The 23,088-nt window shown below is 36.9% G+C and overlaps 2 protein-coding genes across 3 annotated transcripts in view; one reads left to right on the top strand and one right to left on the bottom strand.

Moving 5' to 3' along the window:
* KAT2B (lysine acetyltransferase 2B) overlaps window positions 1-16,777 on the top strand; it is a 41,673-nt gene extending 24,896 nt beyond the window's left edge. Inside the window, exons 10-19 of the mRNA XM_042816845.1 lie at window positions 936-1,072; window positions 2,434-2,642; window positions 5,577-5,703; window positions 9,199-9,309; window positions 10,046-10,189; window positions 11,868-11,982; window positions 12,784-12,820; window positions 13,071-13,134; window positions 13,232-13,316; window positions 14,824-16,777. Coding sequence (XP_042672779.1) covers window positions 936-1,072; window positions 2,434-2,642; window positions 5,577-5,703; window positions 9,199-9,309; window positions 10,046-10,189; window positions 11,868-11,982; window positions 12,784-12,820; window positions 13,071-13,134; window positions 13,232-13,316; window positions 14,824-15,017 — 1,223 coding nt within the window. The 3' untranslated portion in view covers window positions 15,018-16,777. The remainder of the gene's footprint in view (window positions 1-935; window positions 1,073-2,433; window positions 2,643-5,576; window positions 5,704-9,198; window positions 9,310-10,045; window positions 10,190-11,867; window positions 11,983-12,783; window positions 12,821-13,070; window positions 13,135-13,231; window positions 13,317-14,823) is intronic.
* Window positions 16,778-17,931: 1,154 nt separating this feature from the next.
* On the bottom strand, window positions 17,932-22,660 carry SGO1 (shugoshin 1). Of its 2 annotated transcripts, none has more exons than XM_042816565.1 (9): window positions 22,611-22,660; window positions 22,275-22,417; window positions 21,968-22,164; window positions 21,588-21,692; window positions 21,072-21,136; window positions 20,752-20,903; window positions 19,321-20,178; window positions 18,715-18,889; window positions 17,932-18,483 (listed from the first exon to the last, which is right to left on the bottom strand). In XM_042816565.1, exons 2-9 carry the CDS (start codon window positions 22,408-22,410, stop codon window positions 18,342-18,344), a joined length of 1,830 nt encoding a protein of 609 aa, XP_042672499.1. In that variant the 5' UTR covers window positions 22,411-22,417; window positions 22,611-22,660; the 3' UTR covers window positions 17,932-18,341. The 2 variants fall into 2 exon arrangements, with proteins under 2 accessions (XP_042672499.1, XP_042672500.1); XM_042816566.1 differs by having other exon boundaries at window positions 19,705-20,178.
* Window positions 22,661-23,088: the final 428 nt, after the last annotated feature.

The raw sequence follows: 23,088 nt of genomic DNA, 5'->3' as shown, positions 1-23,088 counted from the left end.
AAGGAATATTTCATACTGTGTACTTTGTACCAACATAACTTCACTGACAATTTGGCTTCAGTTTAAGAACTTTGAGAAAGGGATTCTTAATGTAATTTTTTTTTAATCATTCAATTTAAATGGATTGGGTAAATCATAGTTACTTTATTTATCATACTGGCATGTGTATTTGTTGGAAAGTACTGTACTTCTCTGATACACTGCCACCTAATCTTGCTATTTTGTTCCAATTTCTTCTACTTTTAATTTTGCAGTGTTTGTGAACAGCTGATGTCAGACATTGTTGTCCTATTACTTTTGGAGGGACAGCATGTCCCAAGTCTAAGTGCCTTTGTTATCTTGGAGAAAAAAGAAGTGAAGGTCTAAGAGCTGAAATGGAGACTTGTAGATGTTACCTAACCTCATGTTCCATGTTGACTGGGGATGGATAGTATCCTGTGCTGTAAGGCTGAGCTTTGTTAGCACTTTTCCAGGTTACTTTGTGGGTTTTTTTTCAGAGGTTAACTTCTGTTCTAGGTCCCTGAGGCAGTGTCTTACACCCAGCATTCATGATTAAAGAAACAGAGTCTGAAATAACTTGAGGTCTTTACCTTGATAATATATTCCTTATTGCAGTGCTTCTTCATCCACTATGTTTACCTCACTTACAATTTTTGAACAGCTGATGCTGTTCAGGCTTTTTGTAGGTTCATACTTGGTATATTAGTATTTAAGATTCAAATTTCTTTTCTATCTATAAAAAAAACCTTCAAATCCTAGCTTCTTATTAGAAAGTGATTAATTACAAAAGTGATTAACCTTCTGCTTATGTGTGAGAATATTTAAACTGATTCACAATCATGCTCTGCTTCCTCTTAGCTGGTTTCATGAGTATAGCGATTAAACTGTTTGTGAAAGTTTGGTCTTTTTAAATTTGTCCTGGCTTTGTTTTGTAGGGGAAAAGAGAAAAAATAATGAACCGTATTCTCTGGAGGACTCAAAAAGACCAAGGGTTATAGGAGATATTCCTATTGAGTTGATCAATGAAGTGATGTCAACAATTACAGATCCTGCGGCAATGCTTGGGCCAGAGGTGAGGAACGTATAGACCTGATCTGTCTGTAAATGGCCAGTTTTTAATAAATGTTCCATATGAACTGAGTAAGACAAGAGTCCACAAAACGTGCTATACTATCTGTATGAAACATACAGTCTTTAAAAGGGTATTTTAGGTAAGCAAACACTATTGGTGAAATGCATCATTAAAATGAAGAATAATCTAAATTTTCTTAAGGCTTTGTGTGCTGTTTGCAAAGAGATTTGAAACTATAATAGTGAAGAAGTTGTTTTGAGGTTATTTTGTAATATACTTTTTTTAGCAGGATAATTCCAGAGTACACATTCTGTTGTTAATCATATATACAGCATGTCAGACAAGGCAAAATATGTTCAAGTCCTGCACAAGGATGAAAGACCCAGATTTAAATCTTCTGTCTAGTGCAGAAGAGCTGATCTAAACACTTAGTTGCTCCTTCTTCCACAGTTGCTCTTTTTTTCTCCTGGAAGAGAAAAACAAACAGAATTGCAGAATTGCACACTTTTTTTTTTGGCTGGCTTTTCCTCCTTCTGTTCTCTTTGCCAGGCTATGTTTTGCAAGCAGCTCTTGTTTGCCAAGATTTAGCTAGAGAGTGCTGAAGGTTTGGAACCACCTACATTTCTTGCTCAAGATATACACTGTGACTGATGGCTTTGCGTATTTACAGTCTGGATGTTGGGCCTGGCAGTGACTGGAAACTCAGCAGCCAAATTTCTTTTAAGAAAGTAAACAGTATGTACATGCAGGAATCTTTTGGCATTGTAAAAGGATCTTGGAAAAAGTTGAATTGACTGTATGAATTTCATCTCTGTGCAAATATGCATATGCAGTTGCTAGATATATAACGACAAAAACAGTAGGAATTAAGAAATTCCTTTTTTCTTTTTTCTTTTTTCTTTTATGATAGTGATGTAGGTAGTGGAAAGCGCTGCTAAAATGAAAAGATAAACCTATGCCTCCAAAGCCATTAAAGTCTCTGGTTTGCAATATGTTTAGGCAAATTCATTACTATTTCTGCCCAAGCTAAAGAAAATGTGAAGACATGGTGACGTGAACTTCAACAGGATGAATGCTGTCCCCTGTCATGTTTTGGAACATGCTGAGATATAGAAATCACTGTTGATACATAATCTTGAGAAGAAGCTTGAATATGCCTTTGTGTATTGTAGCATAGATTTTGTATCTGCTTATTTGATGTTGTCATTTCTGCTTAAAACAAAATAAAGAGTAATCATCGACAGCTCAATTTTTGTATAACAGATGGCTTAGGAAAAGAACAGGGTTTATTTGTTTCTTAAGGTTGTTGCATCAGAGGATGTGAAATACATACAATGTGATTGTGTTCCTCTTTCATACAGACCAACTTCCTCTCGGCACATTCAGCTCGGGATGAGGCAGCAAGACTGGAGGAGCGCAGGGGGGTGATTGAATTCCACGTGGTTGGGAACTCCCTGAACCAGAAGCCAAACAAGAAGATCATGATGTGGCTGGTTGGTTTGCAGAACGTGTTCTCCCATCAGCTCCCTCGAATGCCAAAGGAGTACATCACACGTTTGGTTTTTGATCCGTGAGTACAGCTGCAGAGGAATTTCATGAGTGAAATGGAGAGAGCATGATGCTTGTTGTAGGCAATGATTTTAGAATGGGCCAGCCCAAATACTGTAGAGGGGAACTCTGCCCCTGCTACCCTTTTTACCACCTTTTCCAGGCACTGTGAATCTTGGCCAGTCCTACTGGCAACTAAATACTTTTTTTGTGGCTGAATAAATGAATGCTGAATTAATGAAGCTCCTACATATGTTATTCTTATGAACGTTAGAACCAAAAATCAGAAAATAATTATGGTGTTTGTTAGTGGTCTCTGGGCCCATACTGACTTGCAGACTGCTCCATCCTGTGTTTTTGGAGTTTGTAAACCAAATGGCAGCAGAGATTGAAGGCTTTTCAGTGAGAAGAACTTGTGGAATTTATGAAGAACAACATTTAAGTCAACATGGGGAGAATGCTTAGAATCACTCCTCACATCAGTACATAGATTTTCTCTTTATCCGTGCACATTTCCTGTCTTGCTTTAGGTACAAATCTACACCATAGGCACTTGTAAAGAGATATACTGGCTGTAGCAGCATCCACAGGTTGCATGTTGTCCTACATCCACCCTAGTGAACTGATGAATTGTGTTTAAGCAGGAAAAAAAGGTTTTTCTTAGGTTCATGGACATTTACGCTCTCTCCATTCTGATTTTTATCTTCTGCTTAGCTGTTGAACTACATGGACATTTTTCTTCTGTTTACAACACTCTCTTGCTGTTGATTTCAACCCTTTACAGTTTCAAGGATGTTAGGTATCAATCTTCTTTTTGATCAATAAATTAAGGCTATTTGTAGCCCTGACAGTTTCTTTACCTTTTCCTCAGAAGTGTCTATTTTTTCACTGTTGCACTTGTTACAGAGTCTACTTCCAACCAATGTGTTTTCCCCAAATTTCTGTGAACAATCCAATTCACAGTCCAGTGAGGATCTAGGAGCCTACTATGCTGACTGCAGCTCTTCACAGTGTAGTGTGCTTGTAGGCTCTTTGCTACATGTCAGTAGAGACCACAAAAGGAGCTCTGCTTGAGCTGATCTAGACAGCTGCCCAGCCTGGTTAGTGGTAGAGCCTACCTCCAACACCAGTGATATCAGCCACTGTCTTTGTGTCTGATATTATTGCTGCAGCAGTTATGAAAACATTTGTGGAATGATTTCCTCTGCTGTTAACCTTGCTAGCACTTCCCTCTGCACTACTCTCAGTGCCAACCAGCTCTGCTGCTGCATGCTCTGTGCAGTCTCTGAAGCTCTGGCAGCCCAGTGCTGGTAAAGGTGGGAAGAACTTCAGTCTCCAAGCATAGGAGACCAGCCCTGGGACTTTATCCTGCTCTCTTCAGAAGAGATCAACAAGGTTCTTATGAGGACCATCACCGCTCTGGAATCTTTTGCTTCTTCTACGTGAGGATAAATGCTGCTTGATTAGGAGGTAGCACTGAGAACTTTTCTGAATTCAAGAGTCTTAGCAGTACTGTGATCTCAAGCAAAGGCTACTGGTTGAAGAAGTTTAGGTTCCACAATAACCAAACATATAAGTAAATCTTGAAGCAGTGGTCTTGGGCCATGGCCTCCTCCCGCATTTCTCTAGGCCCTTCTTTATTGGGAAAGACTCTTCTAGTAGGTTGATAAGAATTGCTGGTTGTTAAAGTGCTCTTCAGTGTGGATATAGCTGGAGAGCAGACGTGCTTGAGAAAGAGATATAGATATTGCTACGGCAAGAATATTGCTCCCCCTGGTGCCTTTTTTGAACAGTTGACCCAACGGAAGGAAAACGAGTAGCTTGGACAGCTGAGAAACCCAATATCTGCCATGATGTCCAGAGACACTAGTTGGAGACCTACACTGAGTAGTGGGTAGACACAAACCTCATCCAGTAGGAGACAGTGAAGTCTAACTGTTCTCTTCCCAAGTCTTTCCAGCTGTTAATGTAATCGTGATCTATTTTGTTCTTATTTCCACAGTGGTCATCCTTAGTAAATCTTTTTGTAACAACTCAAACATGAAGAAACAAAATTAAAAACACAAGCTACTACACACTGCTGTCATTCTACAAATAAAAAGTACCAAAATAAAGACAAAAAAGAAGAATATGTACAATATATAAATTCTACTTCGACAGTGATGTTTATAATGCAAGTACTTTTCAGACTGACCTTTTTTGGAAGTGGCTCATTTTTGGCAGCATCTTTCCTTCACACCAGAGATATCTTCTCTGAATTTACAGTATTGTTTATACAATTTATATTATATTATGTACTGAATAAGCTAGAGAACACAGTGCAAATCTTTCCAGACCTTGAGGATGGTGCTAAAATTCTTGGTCCTTGATGTGAGAGTTCAAATTGTGCCTTGCTTTATCTTTCCTGGCATTCAGTGTAAGTGCAACTGAATATTTTAACTGGATATTTATTCTGGTCTCCATTCCACTAGGAATTGCATTAGAAATATGAAGTGTCATTTATTGCTTGATCACCTGCGTTGAAAACTGATGGCATAGCTATTCAGAGTACATGCAAGAAAACAGGCATCCCTTAGGATTGTTAGGATTGCTGTCCTGTAACTCCATTAATTTCTAATTTAGGCAGGCTAAGACCATACTGAGAACTATGCAATGGCACAACTGTCAGTAATATAGTCAACAAAAGCAATATAACTCTTATTAATAGGAGTACTCTAGTATGTAGGAGTACTTGGCAAGGCTAGGACATGCTGCATAATGATGAATTTTATGGTAAATTCAAAGCATGATGTTAAGACAAACTCTTCAGTGATACAAACAGGTATCTTAACAGAAGCATATACAATTGCAGTGGAACCATGTAAAGAAGTGAATCAAGTTTCTGAAAAAAGGGAAGTAATGGCACATTATGTACTATGTATGTGAATTAAAATGAATGTTATTTTTGTCTACTCAGGAAACACAAGACTCTTGCATTAATAAAAGATGGTCGCGTTATTGGCGGTATCTGCTTCCGAATGTTCCCTTCCCAAGGATTTACAGAGATCGTTTTCTGTGCTGTGACTTCCAATGAGCAAGTCAAGGTAAAATTAACTCTCCACTAGAGTTTATTGAATGCATATGAGTTCAGTTTACCACACATATACTCCTAATTTTGTAGTCACATTCAATATATTGGGCTACCAAACAAAAATTGAATTTGAAAGATACAGTAATTCTGAATATACTATAGAAAACCTAAATAATTGTGCAGATTTAAAATCATCAGAATAATAGTAGGACCATTTTCTAAAAAAAAAAAAAAACAACAAAAAAACCCCACACTTTCCTCAACACAAAAATAATGGTAATTTTTCTTCCATTCTTGGATTATTCACCCTTTTCTTCGGCAACTGCCTCTCAGTGTGGCATTACACCTCACAGTTGGCTGAAATAAGCATGGCTTGCATGTGTTTGTAATTTATGTTCAATCACTTTATGATGTTACACATCATCAATGAAAATTAGGTATATCGAATAAATTAGGTATAGTTTTACAACTCAAAATAAGCATACACTACTTTGAATACTTATTTTTGAGTCCGGTTTACAAAATGTTCTCAGTGTTGAGCTGTAATGTTGAGAGAATGTAAAGCATTATAAATATACAGGAGATTCTGCTCCCCTTCGCCAGGATTACAGGTAAATCTGAGAGTATTTGGTTCAGGATTCAGCCTTTAGATGGTGCTGTAGCTATATGTTTTTCAGTTGAAATTGTAAAAGCTGAGATATGGATTGATTTAGAGTTTCTAGCAGATGAACAAGCAGAAACTGTGTGGAAGCCTGTGGCAAGTTTTAGTACTTGAATTATATTTGAATTTATGATACTCTTTGAATTTAGAAGGTTAACATTTCTGTGGTCACAGTAGTATATAAAAAAAGTACTCAAAGTGTTTTATATGAACAGTAACAGAGCATGCTGTAGGTATGTTTATTCTGTGCTTAAATAATTCATAAAAAGTGTTTTAATTAAACTCAGGCATTCAAATGCGCTACAGGAGTTAAGCTGCCAAATATTTGTTGTGATTCTCAAGGGTTAACCTTTCCAAATATAATGGAGCAAAAATCTGATTCCTCACAGTGCCTACCTAGGTTGCAAATGCACACATGAAGCACAGTTTCTTCTGTTACCCTTTGGGTGCCTCAATGTTTGTGGAGTTGAGTTGATTGTTTCTTAATTTTGGCCTTCTCACATTCCTTTGTAAGTAAGATAACCCCTAGCAGCAGATAAGTGAGAAAAAACAAATGTTCACGCAGGGATATCACTGCAAACTCTTGGGAAAAATAAACACATTTTAATTCAGTTTGAGGCTAGAGTAAGAAATATGGATACTGTTTTGTGTGTGATCTTTAAAAATTAATTTGGTTTTGAGATAGACTGATGCTGTATTATGAAATTATTTTAAATTGAATTGTACGTGACTTTGTTTCTCTGTAGTATTGTTGGACTTTGGCAAGCATTTGTGAGAAGAAATAAATGCTGGGAAGGTTATAAAAATAATAAGTCAACTAAAAATATTTGAACTAATTGTCGTCATAATTTCTGGAATTTCTTGGAGACAAAAAGATGACAATTTGTGTTAGAGATTTGCTGCTTTGGGATTATTGGAATGAATTGCAATGTTTCGAGTTGTAAGTAAAATGTCTCACACCCTGTTTCTTGCACCCTGTTGATGAGAAAGGAAGTGAAAAGCTTGGGTGGCTTATGCACTTAATTAAAACGATTTTCTTGAAAATTTTTGAGACTTCCTGTCCTCTGCAGAGTTATGAAATTTGCAATCAGAAAGTCTCTTCATTATTTTCAGCTCTTCTAAGAAATGCTATCCCACTTAACATGCCATCAGTTGTAAAACTACTTTGTAATTAATGCTGTGCACAATATCTGCTGCTTTAACAAATGACTATTCTGCTCTAAGAGCTTCCTCAAATTCAGAAGTATTTATTTTTTCATACACAATGTCTTCATTTTGAATATGAGGTCTGAATAACAGATGCTTTGAAAAATATCAGGAAAGGAAAGATAAATGCACTAATTTTGTGCTCGGAGTGGTACATTTTTCAAGAATGTATGTCACTACCTTTTCACTACTAGTGTATCACTGTGTTTTGTTTTGAATTTCAGCAATTACCCAACTTGCTTTTGTCTGCTGTTTTCATGTTCAAGGCTATTAAATTTTTGAGTCATAAGTACGTATTTTCTAATGTACATGTCCTAGTTACGTAAATAATTTTTCCCCTGCTTTCAAGAAAAGTATTTGAAAACATTCTGTGTACATTTGTGAAAATTTCGTTATTCTTTAAGACGTTATAATTTGAACATATGGAGGAACAACACATTATTATGGAATTTCCTGTCTTTTGCATTTTTTTTTTTTTTTTTCTCACAGCAGAAGGGGAAACCTATAGCTCACTTGAAAGTGTGAATAAATGGAAACTTTTGTTTACTTTGGGGTTGAATGAAAATGAAAATTATTTCTGTGTGCAGTCAGAAGGCATAGCTATTTATTTTTATACTACTTATTGTGGTAATAGCTATTTCACTATTCCCTTTAATGCTCCATGGTCAAACATGAAAGAATGAAAGATGAAGGAAGAGGCTGTTTCTGCTGTAGATATACAGAACTCAGTAAAAGAGAGGCCAGAATGGTTTTCTCTAGGAGTTGGTGAGGCAATCCCTTTGTCTTGCAAATTTTAAGTGATGTGACAAAGACAGGATGCCTTATTATTACAATATAAGTAATTTTGCTTCTATTAGCAGATGGTAGCTTAAAAGAAAAAAATTTTTTGCATGTTGAATTACACCTTTCAAGACAATGTACCCTTTTGAGGCACACTTTACTATGAAGAAAGATTGAGGGAACTGAGCTTGTTTAGCTTGGAGAAGAGAAGGCTCTGAGGAGACTTCATTGTGGCCTTTCTGTACTTGAAGGGAGCACATAAACAGGAGGAAGAACGGCTGTTTACAAAGGTGGATAGTGATAGGACAAGGGGGAATGGTTTTAAACTGAGACAGGGGAGGTTTAGGTGAGGAAGTTTTTCACCCAGAAGGTGGTGATGCACTGGAACAGGTTGCCCAAGGAGGTTGTGGATGCCCCATCCCTGGAGGCATTCAAGGCCAGGCTGGATGAGGCTCTGGGCAGCCTGGTCTGGTGGTTGGTGACCCTGCATACAGCAGAGGGGTTGAAACTGGGTGATCTTTGAGGTCCTTTTCAACCCAGGCCATTCTATGATTCTGTAATTCCATTTCTACCCCTAGAGGGAGAATAGGTTTGGGGCTCTCCTAGATTAAAAGTGAATCAGGCATCAGAAGCTGCAATATTGTGTTTCTTGCTAGGTCACAAAGATATTCCTACAAGGCTGAAAACTATTAGGTCTGGAGTACACCTCACTAAGTCATTTATGACAAAATTTTTAAAACAGGATATAGAGGAAGCACTGCATTTTGTAAACAAGTTTATAATAACTGTTGGTTTACAGTGTCTAATATTTGTAGTCCCCAAAGGCTTCAAACTGTCTTTGTTCTCCCACATTTCACACAGGGTTATGGAACTCACCTAATGAACCATTTGAAGGAGTACCACATCAAACACAACATTCTCAACTTTCTCACATATGCAGATGAATATGCTATCGGCTACTTCAAAAAACAAGTAAGTCACACTAAGAAATTACTTGATGCAAGAAGTTTACTTCTAGAAGTGATCGAACTGAATAAACAGAGTAGTTAGATATGCATAGTGTGAAACTGCAACTAGACATAAGGAGTTTTATTTTTACCTTTTATATTGTAAGGGAGGTGAAATGGAAAATGTTGCCCAAAGGGTTTGTAGAACTTCTCTGCCCTTGGCAGTTTTCAAGACTGTACAGAGCACTGAAGAACCTGTTCTGATGACCTCCACAAGTCCCTTCCACTCCCACTTATTCTATGATTAAACATACAACACTGAATTTGTTCTTTACACATCAAGAATGAATTAATTGTAAGCTTGTGATTCTACTATAAGACCTATGCAGACAGACTCCTTTTTGCCTCTGAAATATCTTTCCCAAATTTGAAGTTGCTCAGTATCCAGGTAAGACTGAAGGCTTTGACTGTAAATGGTGAGGCAGAAGTCCTGGTTGGCTTCCTGTTTTTTTACCAAGGTTTTATATAAACCACTGAAATGTAATAACGAAATAGAGCCCAAATGAGAGTCTTACACTGATTCTATTGTGTTTCTTTTTCACTTTACTTTTTTTTAACTATATGAACACTGCAGCATATCAGTATATATTTTCACATATATGTAAAATTACAATTTGGTTCTAAATTATCACAGCTCTTTCATTTAAAAATACATAAAAAGAAAATTGTGTAATGACAAGTTCAATTTATTTCTTTTTCAGGGTTTTTCCAAAGATATTAAAGTACCAAAAGCAAAATATGTTGGCTACATCAAGGATTATGAGGGTGCCACGTTAATGGGATGTGAATTAAATCCAAGGATTCCCTACACAGAATTTTCGGTCATCATTAAAAAACAAAAGGAGGTAAAAGCTGAAATGAAACACTGAATATTGTCATCTGTTTAGATGGTCAGAAGCCATGTAGGAGCGCTGTTTAGAAGCAATTCATTTAGTATCAAGTTTTCTCTCATTTTCTTTGATGCTTTAGAGTGTACATTTTTCTTTAAGGAATTTTTATTTCAAGCCTCAGCGCCATACTTCTGCAATTTAAGTCTTAAAAAAGTACTGATATTTTGAGCTGTGTTTAATAACTAAATTGATTCATTAAGATATATTACGATTTTAATGCTTTAATGGACAAATCTTTCTTAAATTTCTTAAGTTTTCTTAAATTCCAGGTCGTTCATTTTTGAAGTTAATGTTAGTGAATCATAGTTTTCAATATAATAACAATTCATAAGCAAAATAATTAAGACATTTCCAGTTGTGTTTAAATACGTTCCTAGACATTTAAAGAAATAGAAATCACAAGACTAACTTTATTCTTCCAAGGATAGTCTAATCTGATCACTTGTAAAGCATTTGATAAAATACTTCTTTGTGGACCAATCATTTTCCTTCCAGTAGAACTATTTGGCCTATGGTGACAAAAAGAAAGAAAGAATTTGAGGGTTGTGCATTTAGTATGCTTATCTCTTCTCTCTAGTGACCAAGGGAATAGCATGAAGCTGCATCAGGGGAAAGTTACACTGGATATCAGGAAAAGGTTTCTTACCAGAGGGTGGTCAGGCACTGGAACTGGCTCCCCAGGGCAGTGGTCCCAGCCCCAAGCTGCTAGATAGTTCAAGAAGTGTTTGGGCAGTGCTCTCAGATATAGGGTTTGATTTTTAGATAGTGCTGTGAAGAGGTGCTTTTCAACTCAGCTGTTGTATGATTCCTATAAAAAAAAAAAAAAAAAAAAAAAAATTAACTTACTGGGAAGGTTTTGATAACTAAAGTCCATATAGCACAAATAGTTATTTTTACCTCTTATATCTGTTTGTTTGGGTTACTCTTCAGATTCCAGTGTTCTTTTGGACCCATCATCTCCTCATGGATGGGATGTTGTTGGGTGGGCACATAACACTTATCTCTTGTAGTTTGCTAATGTTGCTTCTCTTAAACATGCCTAATAGAAGTAATACAGTTATAAGCTCAAACCATCTGGTCTGGGGAAGCCTTTTTTGTCATTTACAAGTAGAATATAGGGTCCGAAAAGTAGAATCAACTTTGTCTTCCTAAAGGTAAAGTCTTTAGTAAGAACATCTCTGACTAATATCTAAGCAAATTCTGCATTTACATGCAGGCTTTGAAATCTCCAGATACTTCTAAAATACTGCAGTATGAGAACAAATGTGTCTTAAAATTTCTGACCAGGATGTGTGGAAATAGTTCCCAAGCACCAGATGTTGGAGTTAGAGGCAGTTCCCCAACAACTTCCAGGAAATTTCCTTCCGTACATCTGCCACCTGCCCAGGAGCTTTGCAGGCTGTGATCAGTGAGCTATGACTCCTTTTCTCCAGACCTGCACCTAAGTAGACATCTGAGAGACTTGATAGACTCATCTGCAGAATTAGTGCTTGGCCAGGTTTCTTGCCTCTGTTAGCCACTTGTATTTGTAAGGACCATAAGATCAGGTTGTGAGTGTCTTTTTGCTCATCACAGTTCTTTGTTACTTTGGAGCACATCAACTCTTTTTGTTTTCTCTGCTGCTTAATTACAGATCATTAAAAAGCTCATAGAAAGGAAACAAGCTCAGATTCGAAAAGTTTATCCTGGCCTTTCTTGCTTCAAAGATGGAGTACGACAGATTCCTATAGAAAGCATCCCTGGAATTAGTATGTATCAATCTCTTTAAATGTAGAACAGAAGCAGAACAACCCAAGAAATATCCAAGATAATAAATACTAATACAATCACTTATTTATTTTTTACTAATATGCAATTGATTTTTCGTGTTAATTTGATTCCAATGAAGATTATTGCATTTCCATTACAGCTGATGTCTTCAGTACTTCCTCAAGGCATCCAAGGCTGATGCTCTTTTGTGTACGTGTTTAATTTGATTTACATCAGATCCATCTTTAATTTATATCACAGTATAGTCAGCAATTTCGATGTCACCACTGATGCACTGCACTCCTGAATAAGGTTGAATTCTGTGTTAAACATGGACTTCCATGGACTTAGAACAGGATAAAATAGATTCAGGACATTGAAGTATCTTCTTTTTTTTCTTTTTTTTCTTTCTTTTTTTTTTCTTTTTTATTTGCTCAGCACTGTTTTTCTGCAGTTTATTCTATTTTCTTAGGGAATCAAATTGATCAACCTTTCTATCTTTTTCTTTACAGAGGTTATGGTAAAATATGTACTGAATTACTTTTACAAACGGGTGTATCACATATCACAAAATACTATTTTAGAATCTTCTCAGCAGTCTGGAAGAAGGGTCATGCAGAAAATTGAATGGGGCTCTAAGTTAGGTTGTTGCATTTCTTATTAGAAGTAGCTTTTATGAAAACTAACCTAGTTTGCTATGACAGTGCTGAAATTGCTTATATTTTTAGAGTTGCCATAACTCAGTTAATGTTTTGACCTACTGTAGTTCTCATGTAATCTCTCATGCTGTTGGTGTACAGGAGAGACTGGCTGGAAACCAAGCGGAAAAGAAAGAGGGTAAGTGCTGCACAGAGAATAATGAAGTGGATTTGAGATTCCTTTGAGAAGTCTTTCAGTAATGTCATTTGAGATTTCCTTTCCTTCATTGGAAAACAGATAAAAATGTGCCAGGGATGTGTTCTTAAGATTTTTATTTTACTTTTTATTTTGCTTGAATTTTTGGAATTGCTTTTAGGTATGATGCACTTTGGTGGGATGAAGATCTGGGATTCAAACTAATCTTTTTGTATTAATATTTTCTTTCCAGTAAAGAGCCCAAGGATCCAGATCAACTTTACAGCACATTAAAAACCATCCTGCAGCAGGTGAAGGTGAGTGCTCGTTCTAGCTTACCTTCTATAAAGATTTTTAAATGATTTCTAATATAGAGTTTCCATATTAGATACCTTACTTTTTTCTTTACCAAAGAGCCATCAAAGCGCTTGGCCCTTCATGGAACCTGTGAAGAGAACAGAAGCTCCTGGATATTATGAAGTTATAAGGTTTCCCATGGGTAATGCCATTAACATTTCTTAAGTATAGTGTTTAAAAATCTCTATAGCTAGAGGCATAACAGACAAATTGTAATCTGATTGCTTTGTGTTAAAAGATACATTATTTGCAGCTGGATAACTTGTACCTCTGAAGTGCTAAGAGTATGAAGCTGTCATTTGAAATTTGAGTAGTCTGTGATCTTTCTGAAGCATTTATGAAATATTCCTGTGAAATCTCAGTATGCCCTTAGAGACTCACTGTGAAGCTCTTAAAAGATGCAGACATCTCAAAACCTCTGGGATTTAGCTGGTTTATGGGACTTGTATGAACAGTTCTTGTGTGGTAACTGGTCATTGCAGTTTCTACTGCTATGCTAAAAAGTCTGATAGCAAACTTTCAATAACACCTGTTTGAATTGCTTTGAAAACTAGATTTAAGCTTTCTAAATCCCATAGAGAAGACTTCATCAGAAGTGCAAGAGTTTTCAATTCAACCCTTAACAAAGGGCTTGCTTGCTTCAATTTAAATTTAGGAAAATTCTTTATTCAACTGCAATATGAATCATTTCTTGTAACTTTTATCTTTGTATTTTAGACATGCCAGAGCTATATTTTTTCCCCCATGCAGCTATTGTTTATGTGGGATTACTTGCAAAGGAAAGTACACAAAAACTGAGATCATTTTTCTTCGCTTTTGACTGCTGTCATGTAACTTTTGCTATTCTAAATAGATGCTTGTTTTGACTGCTATTGCAGCAGACTTAAAAGTCAATCCTGGTATTCCTTCATTGTTTGTGCAATGCTCACCTCCATCTTTCTGACTTCTGTATCTTTTAATGTTATTAGAGAATGAAATACAAGTTCATTGCAGGCTGCTATCAATCCTTTTAGTGGAACAGTGTTCATGTTGCTTTGTATAGACTCCTGGCCTGTTTGTACCAATTTGTGTACTTATTAAAATAGCAGCCAGCTTCCTCAGTCCCTGACACAAATTTATTTTCTAGCAACAAAGAAAAAGAATGCTGTGTACCATCCCTTGGCAGAGTTTTCTTTCTCTGCTTTTCTGATGCCTGTTCTCTTCTGTGTTTGTACAGAAATAAGGATTTTAAGTTAACATGCATTGCATGATATCATGGTAACTCTTTACTTGTATGCTCCTCAGGTCTTCTCCAGCAGAGCTCACAAAACTCACAACAGCTCTGCCTCACAGAGTGTTTAGTGGAGAGTTAGGGATACTTCACACCCAGAGGAAACTCAAGACAATATGAGAACACACAAGAATGAGTTTTGAAGAATTAAAAATAAACTCTACACAAAATTGTTCTTACAGTAAAATGTTGCTTAGGGCCACGTGCTCACCTGGTCTTGTTGAAACTAAAAAGTGGGATAGGCCTTAGACTTACACAGTTAGAAATAGGGCAAACTGCAGCTTCACCATTTCATGTCAAGTGGCACATCAACATGAAGGGATATTGCATAAAATACTGTTTGAATCAAACATTGTTAATCTATTTTTTTCCTGTACAGATCTCAAAACAATGAGTGAGCGACTCAAGAATAGGTACTACGTGTCTAAGAAATTATTCATGGCAGACTTGCAGCGAGTCTTTACAAATTGCAGAGAGTACAACCCCCCCGAGAGTGAATACTACAAATGTGCCAATATACTGGAGAAATTCTTCTATACAAAAATTAAAGAAGCTGGATTGATTGATAAGTGACACTTTTTTTTTTTTTTAAACGACCAATCAGTGTGCCTACTTTATGGGCAGGGGAAGCCATTATATCTGAGTTGTGGGACTATAAGGTTTTGAAAAACTTGTGTTTAATGATTAGCACTTTTAAAAACCCTTTCAGTTTTGCAAACATGTATTATAACAAAGTTACAAAAATTATTTTATTAAAATGCTTTATAATATATTTAATTATTGATCTTTTTGTGTTCCCACTACCGTATGTTCATCATAACCTTCCCAGTGTCAGAAAAACTACAAAATATGGGAAGTTGCACTTGTTTGGGAATCTGAAGAAAATTTCCAGACAATTAATGTTATAGCTTACCTAATGCAGTAACTACTTGGAAAACTTTATGATTTTTCCCCATTAAAAACAAAACACAGTAAGGGAGAACAAAGGGAGGGAGGGAATATCTAAGACACTTATTTCATTGTAGGATCTTTTTATAATATATTATTTTTTAAAAGAAACACTCAGCTGGTTGAGAAGCTGTGAGAGAACAGCCAGTTCCAAACAAGAACTGCCTACAACATTTGATAGATGCAAGTTTTTCTATTCCTTTTTTTTTTTTTTTTAATAGATATTAACTTTCAAATTGTAATATCATAACCACTATTAAAAGAGATAATTAAAAAAAAAAATCAGACTAGATACGTAATGTCATAATAACTTATGCAGGACATAAGTACTCAAAATATCTTTAAAGGCTCCAATTTAATTATACTATATTTAATTTTAATTGGCTTAATGACATTAAGGTTTTGATGCACTTCACGACCCACCCCATATAATACTCTTCACTCATAAATTCTTCAGGTTATTCAGCAGAGACAAAAGTACACAACTGTCAGTGTCTTTCAGCTTCAATCTTATATACTTGCTTCTGTGGTAAACTGGATTTTCTACCAAGCTTTATTGTAAATACTTATTAACTGTGATTATTTAGACCCAGGAGCATATTAACATTTTACAACTCATGTTAGCATATCTTCAAATTAAGCACATATGTAATATATATTTTGCTGCCTACACTACATTTAAGAGGTACTTCTAACTTCCTAATTGAGATAGGACAGGCCAAAAAGTCATCACTTGACATTTTCTAATCAGTTTGTAACTATAATGCTTTTGTGACAAACAAATTTAACTCTCAATCTTAGTGTTTTATATTTACAGATGATACACTGGTAACATTCAGTAGTTATAAGGCTGAAAAACCCCCACCCTATGCTGCATCAAGGAATATATTCCTGCAAAATACCTGTGCAATGTTGAAGCAGTTAAGTAGAGTCAGGAACTATCTGGTAGTAAACGTGGTATATGCAAAATACTCAAAATGTTAACACTAGAATTGCCACAGTGTTTCACATGAGATTAGTCTGACCTACATTTGGATCTATAACTAAGGTACAAAGAATTTTTCTTTTTTTAATTAGCCAGTACCAGATGCTATGATCCGGTTTTGTAGATTGGGCCTACAGGTGCACCTGTAAGCTTAGTATCCTGTGAAATTTTGTTATTTTCAGAGTAGATTTTCTTATTGTATTTCAATCAGATTGTCTCTTCTATATTGAAACATTTGTTTTCTAATTTAAGAATTAATATTTTCATAGATACTGTGCAATAAAGTTACAGTAGAATGTGGTTTTGCAAATGCTTTAACAGCTGATGAATTTTACATTTGTAAAATTAATATATTGTATTGGTACAGAATAGTTTTAAATTATATATGTACAAAACCTTACTTGGTCTCTTCTTCTTTTTGATTAGTTCCTGCATTGCAAATATACACACTGAAGCAATTTCACAACTGAGTACCATGAACCCATAAGAATGCAGTCAGTGCATTTTTTTACGTGCACTTGAGAGAATCTATTCAAAAGTTCATCGGGAGCATTTAGTTGACTACAATATACAAAGCTGAGATGAGAAAGTAAGGAGAGAGATGAAGGTTCCAAGTGTTCCACCTATTCCCAGCTTTCCGTTAGCTGAGATATAGTGCTGTTATCCCAGTCTCTTTAAGGACTCAAACAATTCTTTGAAAAACCAAGTGAGTCTCAAAGCATGTCATTCGCTTTTTTCTTTTTCTTTCTTTTTTTTTTGTCCACTAGCCCTTTAGTATCACAATGCAAGGCACTGGGAAGTAAACAGTCACATAAAGGCATATGGTCCATAAGGCAGTAAGTAGCATTCAGAAGAGATTTAGTGTTTTCATCATGTTTAGTGTTTTGATTATGTAAAAATGTTGCCAGTAAATCAAAACATTTATCACAGGAGAGCACTAATAACTTTTGAAGCAGGACAGGCAAGATAGGCAACCTTGTAGAGCAAGGAGCAACCTTGTAGAGAGGTTACTTATGTTGAATGCAGCTTTCCTCTTTTCATTAATGTATCCATTAACACTTTTAAATGTTCCTGAAGTGAAGAAATGCACTATATTTTAAGTGCTATCGAACCTTGAAATCTTGCTGGATAGCTTCCTTCCAGCTAAGTTTTTCTAGCTTTCTGCCAATTGTTGTATCAAATACTAAGTTTTCCTCTGGTTCTTATACAGTAAGACAAGAATTATGAGGTACATAACAGTAAAGCTCAGTACTCTGGCTTACAGTTTACTTCCAGTTCCCGAAACAGAAAGCTTTCCACAACATTTGCAGATAACCAAATAAGATTAGGAACAAAGTAAATTAAGTTTAACTTATGTTTATAGAAGTAACAACTAGAATTGAAACTTTTGAGAGCTCACACAACTAACTGAATTACAATTGGTGTTACTTCCAACCATACTCAATATGAGAAGGAAAGGAATGCACTGGCTTTCACTCTGTCTATAGCTGACACTGCTACCCTTCAAGCAACTATGGAAACCCTGTAAAAAGGACTCCAATCAACTCTGAGTTCTTTCCAACACTAACACTTTTATTATAGGCTTCAATATGAAACTGTTACATAAATAAGATCTGGATAACATTTGAACTTCAGTACCTGAAGTTTGCTTGCGCCAACCACAGTCAGATGAAGCAGGATTTAAGTCAGAAAATTTTGCTCTTCATCTTTTTCAGATATTTCAGATGTATTTACAAATTCACAAAGTAGCATGTCTCCCAAAAGAGCTTAAGTGGAATCACCCTAGTTATAAAAGTAATCTCATGTCTTCTACATCCTTAAGAATAAGTCATTTGATTAAAACCAAAACCCACTTTGTTTTATATCCAGTTAAACGCCTAGAGATAGTTGTATAGTGTAAGTTTGCTGGCTGAAGGATTGATGGATTTCCTCTCTTCATAGTCCTGTTAGCATCACAGAAAATCTCAACAACCACCAACAAATTTCTCGTTATATTTTGAAAGAGATTTCTTCTTAGTGGAATTGCGTTTAGCATCTTTCCTCTGCTTGAAAATTGGAGAATTCAGAAAGCATATATCTGTAAATGGATCTCCTCTTCTAAGTTTCCTGTTAAAAAAAAAAAAAAAAAAAAAGCAGCTTGAGTTCTCTTTTCTTCCTTGTTGAAAACATTATCTTCCCATTAGCAAGTTCAATTTCACATCAACTATTTCATACTACTGCCAACAGATTCCTTTGAATATTTTGCTAAGAACTTATTAACAGTATTTAAGTACCCCTCTCAAATAATTTATTTAATGGATTATGATTGACTTTACATCAAACTGAAAAAACACCCACGCTGTAATACTTGGTTCCTTATAGTTCACAGTAAGTGTACAGCTTCTTCGTTTGCGTTTTGGAGATGGTGATCTTTCACCTGCAGGGCCAACAGGTGCATTCCCTTTGCTTAGGAGTGATGAAGCAATGTTAGTAACATCACAGAGATGACCATGAAATGATTTAGAAGGTTGACCTGCAAAAAAAGAAAAAAAAAATTAAGAAAATTAGTTGTGCTTCACGAAAGGTTGTTTAAGACAACTCAGGCAATGTCAAACCTTAACAGACAATGTCAGTGAATAGAATAGACACGAAGGAAGTCAGCTATAACTATCATCTCTATCTTTCAGTGTCTCCCAGATTATGCTTTTGTTCTCCCTTTTTCAAACTCAGCTTTAGTACACTTTGAACTACAACTAAAATACAACGTTAATTCATTGTTGAGCAATTTCTTAAACAAAACTATCTTTAAGTTCAATTTCTGCTGCGAGGAAAAAGGTGGACAAAAAATGAATCTAATTATTTTCAGCAACATTATTCTGTTTCCATTAAAAACATAAAAAGCCTAAACCTCTGGAACAGTGATAAAGCTCAATCAAACAGTTACAGAGCACTTTACAAACTTACTAGTAGACTTTTCACTTGATTTATTGATTTCAGTCTTTTTTTCAGTCTCTTCTTTATGGAGTTTCTGCTCACGCTGTGCCAGACATCTTTTAGACCTTGGCCTCACATGGATTGGTGATGTACCAGTCTCATCCACTGAACTTTTCCTTTTTTTTGGTTTATTCTTATAAGGTACGTAAAGGCTATCATCTGAATCTCCTTCAGTATCACTCAACTCGATGCTATTAGATTCAGATGACTCTTCTTTGTCACCCACATCAGTATCTCTGTCATTCACCTTATTTTGTCGAAAAGGTGTAACATGGATGCTCTCTTCAAAATTAAAATCATAAGCATCACTGGAACCACTCAAGTTGTCCAACTTTTCTTTGCAAGTCTCTTTACCTTGTCTTTTCTTTGACCTTGGTCTGGAAGTATCTTTAGTCCCTCCCATTTTCACCTTCTGATCCTTCTCTCTCCTTACTTGAGAGTCTTCTGTGTTTTTACATGCACGCTGTTTAAGATCTGAACTGTTGCGTGAACTGACCTTCGCAGTTTCAGAATCCATCTGCCTTAATACCAGGTCTGAACCTACTTTGTCCACCTGAGAAATACCCGAATGTATGTTTTCCACAGTACACACATCTAGACTTTTCTGAAGCCTCATTTCATCCTGTTTAAAAGGCTCTTCAGCTGAATCAGATGCTTCCAAATTGTCCAAAATGCCAGTGCAAAGTTCATCTCTACTTGTCATCTTCAAACAGCGGCGCCTGGTAGACACATTCTTTGTTAACATATTACCAAATCCATCTTCGCCACTTGAAGAAACATCTCCCAGCACTGATGCAATGTTGTACACATGAAAATCAGATGTTTGCCCTCAAAATTGAAAAGAATCACATTAAAGCTAAATAGTAACAATACAAAGAGGTTTTATTCAAGTTCTTAATTTGTCAAAACTTATGACTATCTTAGAATTTTCTCAAGAGATTTGTATATCTTGATTGCTATGTGTTAGGATAAGTTATATTTAATACAACCTCCAGACAAAAAGCAGTTAAGAATACTACAACCAGGATTTTCCTGAAGTGTTTTATTTGGAGAGGTTACTCACAGGTCTTTTGTTTCTCCAGTTATTTTGTACTTTTATAGTTGTTGACTTCTTAAATTGCATGACTGAAGATTAATTTACTCTGATCAACTCTTTGGTAGATAAATGAAACTAGGTTGCAGATATATGGAAGAAAAAGCATTTTCAAGCTGATACCCTATTTTGTTATGCACCTTCATTCAAAAAGCTTACCAGCTAGCCAGTACTGTAAAGCTCAGAGAGTAATAAATGAAAACTATTTGCCAATTACATCAAAAGCAGTAATTCAGTTTTAACCTTGTAATCTCACACGCTTTCCCTGCTTCTCAATAGAGCAATGCCAAATACTTCAATTTGTTTACCTTTGTCTGGAATTATTTTGGCTAAGGAAGTGTCATTGTCAAGTTCCTGACAGATCTTGAACACAGAATGACCTGGCTCACTTTTCTCACAATCAGCTTCCAACCTACATTGAAGTACTTGATCATCTCCATCAGCAGGCTGTAGAAGCTCTCTGGAAAAAATACCAAAGGTAACACTTACTGAATAACAATATATTTTGTAACAACAAACTGCTACTTTGTAACAACTGCATCTACTACATAGAATTTCTTCCCCTTTCTCACAAAATTAAACTTACTCTAATGGCATTTTCAAATATGTATTGACAAAACATACTTACACAGAACTTCTCCCTCCTATGTCACTGGAATTATTTTCAAGCACTGAAGTACACACCCTCTGATTCTGTGGAGAAAATAAATCTTACTTTGACTCAACAGCTGAAATAAGCTCAGGCCATATAAAGATTTTAGAAAGTAGCCCAATTGCACAAAGAAGAGCTGAAAGGACTCCTGGTTGCTTTCATTTGCTTCCTGACTGGCCGACATAAAATACTGTAGGAACTCACTCAGTTCCGTCATGTCAACAGCAACCCTTAACCCAAAAATACATAGTTGACAGGGGAGGGAACTGTGAGGATGATACAGGGAGGAAGACACAAAGCCATAGAGAATCAGGGTGCACCTCTCACCCTACAGCAGAGCCTGAGTCCTGCTACACACCCACACAGAGGTACTACTCTGACCTCCAAACTGAGCCTCCAATCGCAAAAAATGAAGCAACATAGAGGCACACAAAGGAGTAAGGGAAAGAACTCACAGAAAACCCCCCTCTCCAGAGAGGAAAAGGTACTTACTACACTTCTGGAACACAAATCCTTCGCTGGGCCAAGGAGATCAACTGACTCCAGTAAGTTCTGAGAAACTTTTGAAATTATCTCACTCAAAGCTGACAGTCTAGTCTAATGGACGAGAGAAGGAAAACAACGTTGTTGCTGTTATATTCAGGTATCAGCTAATAGTATAATTATCCTTTCACCAATATTACAAGATAACTAAATTCTGGACATACTGTATAAAATACCTGTAATTAGGTGTTTTAACTGTGATTACAAAGAATATTCTACGCATTAAGTTCATTTTTGTGAAACGTTTAAATTCACAAAGCTATTACTGGATCATTTGCACTGATTCTCACAGCTAGCTTCGCCAAATTATAAAGATGTGATTAAAGTACCTCAACCAGTCCTTGTGCTTGCCTGAATGCAAGATTTCTTCGCAAGTCAAACATTTGAAACTTCAGATCTTGATACTCTTTCCTTAGCTGTAGGATAAGAGCTTGAGCATCCCTCAGTTTGAGCTTTTCTTCCTGCAAAGCCTGAGCCAGAGCTTTGTTGTTGGCCTGGAGGCTTTTCATTTTCACAGAGGTGGTGGCTGCAACAAAACAGCACGCATTTCAACTCGGTTAAAAAAAACAAACAAACAAACAAACAAAAAAAAACCAACTTAGAACACCTATACATTAAGATATTCAAGTATCTTACTTGCTCTCTTGCATTTCACAGTTGAGATCTGGCTGATTTTGCTCAACGTCGCCCATTTCTGATTTCTCTTCTCTTTCATCCGTTCCTTTATGTCGCTCAGACTGTCTTTGAAGGGTTTTTTCAGATGCTCGGCCATCTTCGACCTTTACAAACAGAAACGGCAACGGGCTCATTCAGCTGCTGATCCACAACGCCACGCCACGGCGGGTGGCAGCAGACCCCTGAGCAGATGGCAGCCCCGGCTGCAGGCCGCGGTCGGAGCGCTTCCTCCCCATTCCTCGTGCGGCTCGTAGCGGCCCGGCCCGCGCAACACGCCCAGCCGCAGCGCCCGCTTACCCGAGAGCGGCGCCGGCCGCCGCCCGCACAGAGATGCCACGAGCAGCAGGGAGTCCCCGCGCGCAGCCGAGCGGTTGGCGCCGATCCCCGACGTTCAAAACGCAGCGCCTCGGCCGCGCATTGGTGGGAGCGGTGCCTGGCGTCACGCGCGGCCGCCGCTCGCATCCGGGCCGTGCCGGGGTTCCGCCCCTTGCAGGGCGGTGCTGAGGGTGGCTCGCGCGGGGCGGTGGTTGGGGCTGGCGGGTTGCGGCGAGGGTTGGGCTGCACCCGGCTCTGCGCTCCTGTTGAGAGGAAGGGGAGGCAGAGTGCGAGATGTTTATTCAGTAGCAAAAACGGGAAGAAAAGAAAAAAAGAATCTTTAGATTTTTAACTTCGGTTGCTGTTGTAGCGTGTAACAAGGTGAGCCCTTCCTAGGCTTCCTAATCGCGCTTAGGGCAACTCCTAATCGCTGATGGCATAGTTTAGAAGAAAATACCCC

The sequence above is a fragment of the Centrocercus urophasianus genome, unplaced genomic scaffold (genome assembly GCF_019232065.1).
Source record: "Centrocercus urophasianus isolate 14NV4802_14NV808 unplaced genomic scaffold, USGS_Curo_1.0 seq_16, whole genome shotgun sequence".
NCBI classification, from domain to species: Eukaryota; Metazoa; Chordata; class Aves; order Galliformes; family Phasianidae; genus Centrocercus; species Centrocercus urophasianus.
The sequence above is the reverse complement of the archived record's forward strand: the minus strand, read 5'-3'. Positions and strand labels throughout refer to the sequence as shown.